The sequence below is a fragment of the Aedes albopictus genome, chromosome 3 (assembly GCF_035046485.1).
Source record: "Aedes albopictus strain Foshan chromosome 3, AalbF5, whole genome shotgun sequence".
Lineage (NCBI taxonomy): Eukaryota > Metazoa > Arthropoda > Insecta > Diptera > Culicidae > Aedes > Aedes albopictus.
The window spans coordinates 328,379,185-328,383,012 of NC_085138.1; the positions used below are offsets into that span (position 1 = coordinate 328,379,185).

The 3,828-nt window shown below is 42.3% G+C and overlaps 1 protein-coding gene across 2 annotated transcripts; it reads left to right on the plus strand.

Annotated features, from left to right (window-relative positions):
* Window positions 1-1,588: 1,588 nt before the first annotated feature.
* On the plus strand, window positions 1,589-3,203 carry LOC109623354 (angio-associated migratory cell protein). 2 transcript variants are annotated; one of them, XM_020077899.3, is made up of 3 exons: window positions 1,589-1,852; window positions 1,924-2,839; window positions 2,913-3,203. In XM_020077899.3, the coding sequence occupies exons 1-3, from the start codon at window positions 1,747-1,749 to the stop codon at window positions 3,112-3,114; spliced, it is 1,224 nt and encodes a 407-aa protein (XP_019933458.3). In that variant the 5' UTR covers window positions 1,589-1,746; the 3' UTR covers window positions 3,115-3,203. The 2 variants fall into 2 exon arrangements, with proteins under 2 accessions (XP_019933458.3, XP_029721135.2); XM_029865275.2 differs by having other exon boundaries at window positions 1,591-1,852; window positions 1,927-2,839.
* The last annotated feature ends 625 nt before the right edge of the window (window positions 3,204-3,828 follow it).

Sequence of the window (3,828 nt, forward strand, 5' to 3'; positions counted from 1 at the left end):
ACTTTGATGTTTTGCAAACTCGTCTAAGATGAAGTATTTTATCTGTGGTATCGATCTCCGTGGGCAAATTACTTAACTGATCGATGTAATCAAAGAATAAGCATAAAATATGCAGGGGTGTCCATTTCGCCCCGTACCTTCTCTATCAGCCCTAAAAAAAACACGATTTACAATTCACTATTTCTTCACAATAAAGACATTCTACCTGCTGTAAATGATTGAAATACGTAGGAAACAAACTAAAGTTGTAAGCCAACTAATAATATGTTAAATTTTTCTCTGTTATATAGGCCTAACGTACTCATTTGCTTAGGGTGTCCATTATGCCCCTAATCCCCCTTAACCAATAAATTTTTAAATCTTAAAGTGGAATTAGAGTCCTCCAGAAAATTTCTTACCAAATCCGATTTCTTACCAAATCCGCTTAGCTTAATTGTTTGGGTATTTTTTCATCAAATACATTAATTATTCATCAACTCTACTCCCCCATTGATAAGTCAACGAGCACTGTGACAAAAGAAGAAAATGAGATTTGTTCCATTTTAGAGTATTCTCAGAATTCAGGAACACTTCGGCTTATAGCTCTTGAGTACATATTCGACGAGAAAGGCACTATCACCACTAGGTGGATTAATCTGGGTTTTTTTTCAATCAGCTGGGAAAGATAGAAGTTTATTTTAAAAATGTTTAACATGAAAATACTTAATTGCTTAATTGTTTAAATCCGGAACGCTTGTAAATGCGGGACAGGCTGCTTGAATCCGGGACTGTCCCGCACAATCCGGTCATTTTATGCTAAAGCATCTTCAAATCATACCTAGTTACGCCCCAAAATAAATGACCGAGTTCGATGTCTTTACAATTTCAATCCATGCGTTGGAAGGACCATCGCATATTACAATTGTTTGATCAAAAACCAACATTTTGTCAAAACTTTTCGAAATATTAATCAATTTGTATAATTTTTGGAGTGAAAGCCTCTTTTCCAAAAAGGCTTCGAACAACCTTGACATCCGAAAGAAATAATTTGAATTGAGTTCAAAAACTTCAAGAGAAACTCTTGCCTCACTCGAACTTTTGCCCCACTCTACTCTACAAACTTCAACTCATTTGCACCGGCACAGTTTTCAACCGATTGAGCGAAATCTTTCTGGCGTTCGATTTGAATAGGTCGAATCTACATAGGAATCACAGCAAACTTACGACCAACAAATCGAACGTCAGTTTTCACAGATGGTTCTTCTCTCCTAAAAGTACCATTCCAGGAGTGCAACGAGGATCTTTCCGACATGTTTGTATTTTTAGGCCAGTCTAGTGCTGTAGTCTGTATTCCTTTCTATATTTTTTTGCATGAAACAACGAATATGTGCAGAAAAAGGAAAAACATATTCCCAAAAAATACCCGAAAAACTCTTTTGGCCCTATTATACCCTACTTCTATCGCAAGGCGTTACTTGTGGTGAATATGAACGAGCTCGCTTGTCGCAGGTGTTACCTAACGGCACTAGTGTTTTACTGTTTTTATTTTTGTTTTCATGAATGAACCCGAAGCCGAACCGAAGACGAGTAACGGCAGTAGCTGTCAAGAGCACGTTGTGTGGGGTGTTGTTGTTCTACCGCACCGCTTCTTTCGTGGATGGTGTGCAAATTGTCGCGCTTTCGTCTAGTTGAACTTTGGATGTGCTGTTTCTTTGAATTAGTAGCAAAATAATAGAATCAAATTGTGCCCAAGTTGTGCTCCACAAAATGAAAGATAATACGCCACCGCGACCGTCCTTCGACGAAGATGACGAACTGATTTACGTTGGCGACGCCGACGAGGTGCTGAACCAGTGGGCGGAAGAGCTGAACGGTAAGCTTGACCTTGAATGTGATTCATTGATTAGAAAATAAGGGTTTGCCTTTTTTCTTCCTAAATTCCAGAAGAAGATGATAACGAGGATGAGTTGTTGGAAGAGGATGAGGCCGCCGGATTTGCTGATGGCGAGGATGACATGGACGATGTATACATTCCGGAACGGGACGATGCTCTGGTTACCTTTACCAAACACACCGGGCCGGTGTTTTGCGGTATGTTGCATCCTAGCGAAGATTTGGCAGTGACCGGCGGAGAAGATGACAAAGCCTACGTGTGGAACACCAAAACGGGGGAAACCGTGTATGAAGTGACGGGACATACAGATTCAGTGATTGCCTGTGAGTTCAGCTACGATGGGCTGTACGTGGCCACCGGCGATATGGCCGGACAGATTCAGGTCTTTAAAACCACACAGGAGTACAAAAAGGTGTGGGATTTCACTATGGGCGACATGTGCTGGATGAAATGGCATTTCGGAGCGCATGTTCTGATGGCCGGATCTGACACCGGGGAGATCTATGTGTGGAGGATACCTTCCGGTGACTGTAAGGTGATGCAAGGATTCGGAGAGAAGTGTGAAGTGGCTAGGCTTTCCCACGACGGAAAGCGTATTGCGGCTGGGTACGGAAACGGTGCTTTCAAAATATGGGACATCAAAACAAACGCTCCGATATTGGACATTGCTCCGAGTGAAGCGACAAGTCACACCAGCAATATCACATGCATGTCGATCGATCGGGACAGTCAGTTGATTTTGACTGGGAGCGAGGAAGGCAAGGCAGTCGTGATGGGTCCGACCGGTCCCGTAGGAGTTTTGCTGCCAGATGGTGGTCCAGTGGAAGCAGTGGTGATTGATAATCCGGATTTCGAACTGAAGGTGGCAGCCACCGGGACTTTGAATGGAAAGGTTACCATTTGGGACGTCGCTCGGCAAACTGCTCGAGTTGAATGCGAAGATCCTCACAAGACTGGTGTAACAAAGTAAGAATGACGCCTGTGTCCCAAAATAATCTTGTTTTAAATGCGAGCAATTTCTATGCTTCTTTTATTTCAGGCTACTGTGGGGCAAGGACTGCTCCCTGATTGGAGGTACGCTGGGTGGAGTAATCAAAGTTTGGGATCTGCGAAGCGGTGCGCTGAAGTTTGATCTGCTGGGCCACAGGAACGATATTCAGGATATTTCGTACGATAAGCAGAAAAACATTCTCCTCTCAATGTCCGAGGATGCAACGGCCAAGATATTTCAGCTTCCTTGAGCGGTAAGGTCTGTGAGATACACAGAACATTATTTTGTATATTTTTCAGAACGTTGTGTTGATTATAGTAACTGTAAAGTAAACACAAACTAGGTTTAACATTTATCGAAAGAAAGCATGTCGCCAACTGTTGCAGATGTCTATTAGAGGAAAAAAAGTTTTTTTTGTGCACTACAATGTAAAGGAGATGTATGATTAGACAAATTTCTGGAGGAATCCATGGAGGAATTTATGGAAGAATCCTGGAGGAACCCCTAGAGGAACTTCTGGACAAATTCCTGCTGGAATCCCTGGAGAGATTGATGGTGGAATTTCCGAAAGTATACCTGGAAGATCTCCTGGAGAAATCGATAGACATTTTTGGAGGAAACCCTGGAGAAATTTCTAAGGGATATCTGAAGGATTTCCTTCGGGCACCCCTGGAGAAATTCCAGGACGAATGCCTGGAGCAATTCCTGAGAAATTCTAAGTTAGACCTCCGGAAAAAATCCCAATGCAATCCCTAGAGAAATCCCTGGATAAATTCTTGGAGCAGACCCCGGAAGAAATCGAGAAGAAAGTCCTGCATGTATTCCTGGAGGATTTTCTAGAGGAACTTTGGAAGGAATCCCTGGAGAAGTTTTTGGAGACATCTTTTGAAAAATTCCTGGAGAAATCCTTAGAATTCTGGAGAAATTTTTGTAATAAATCTCTGGAGGAATTCCTGGAGAATTC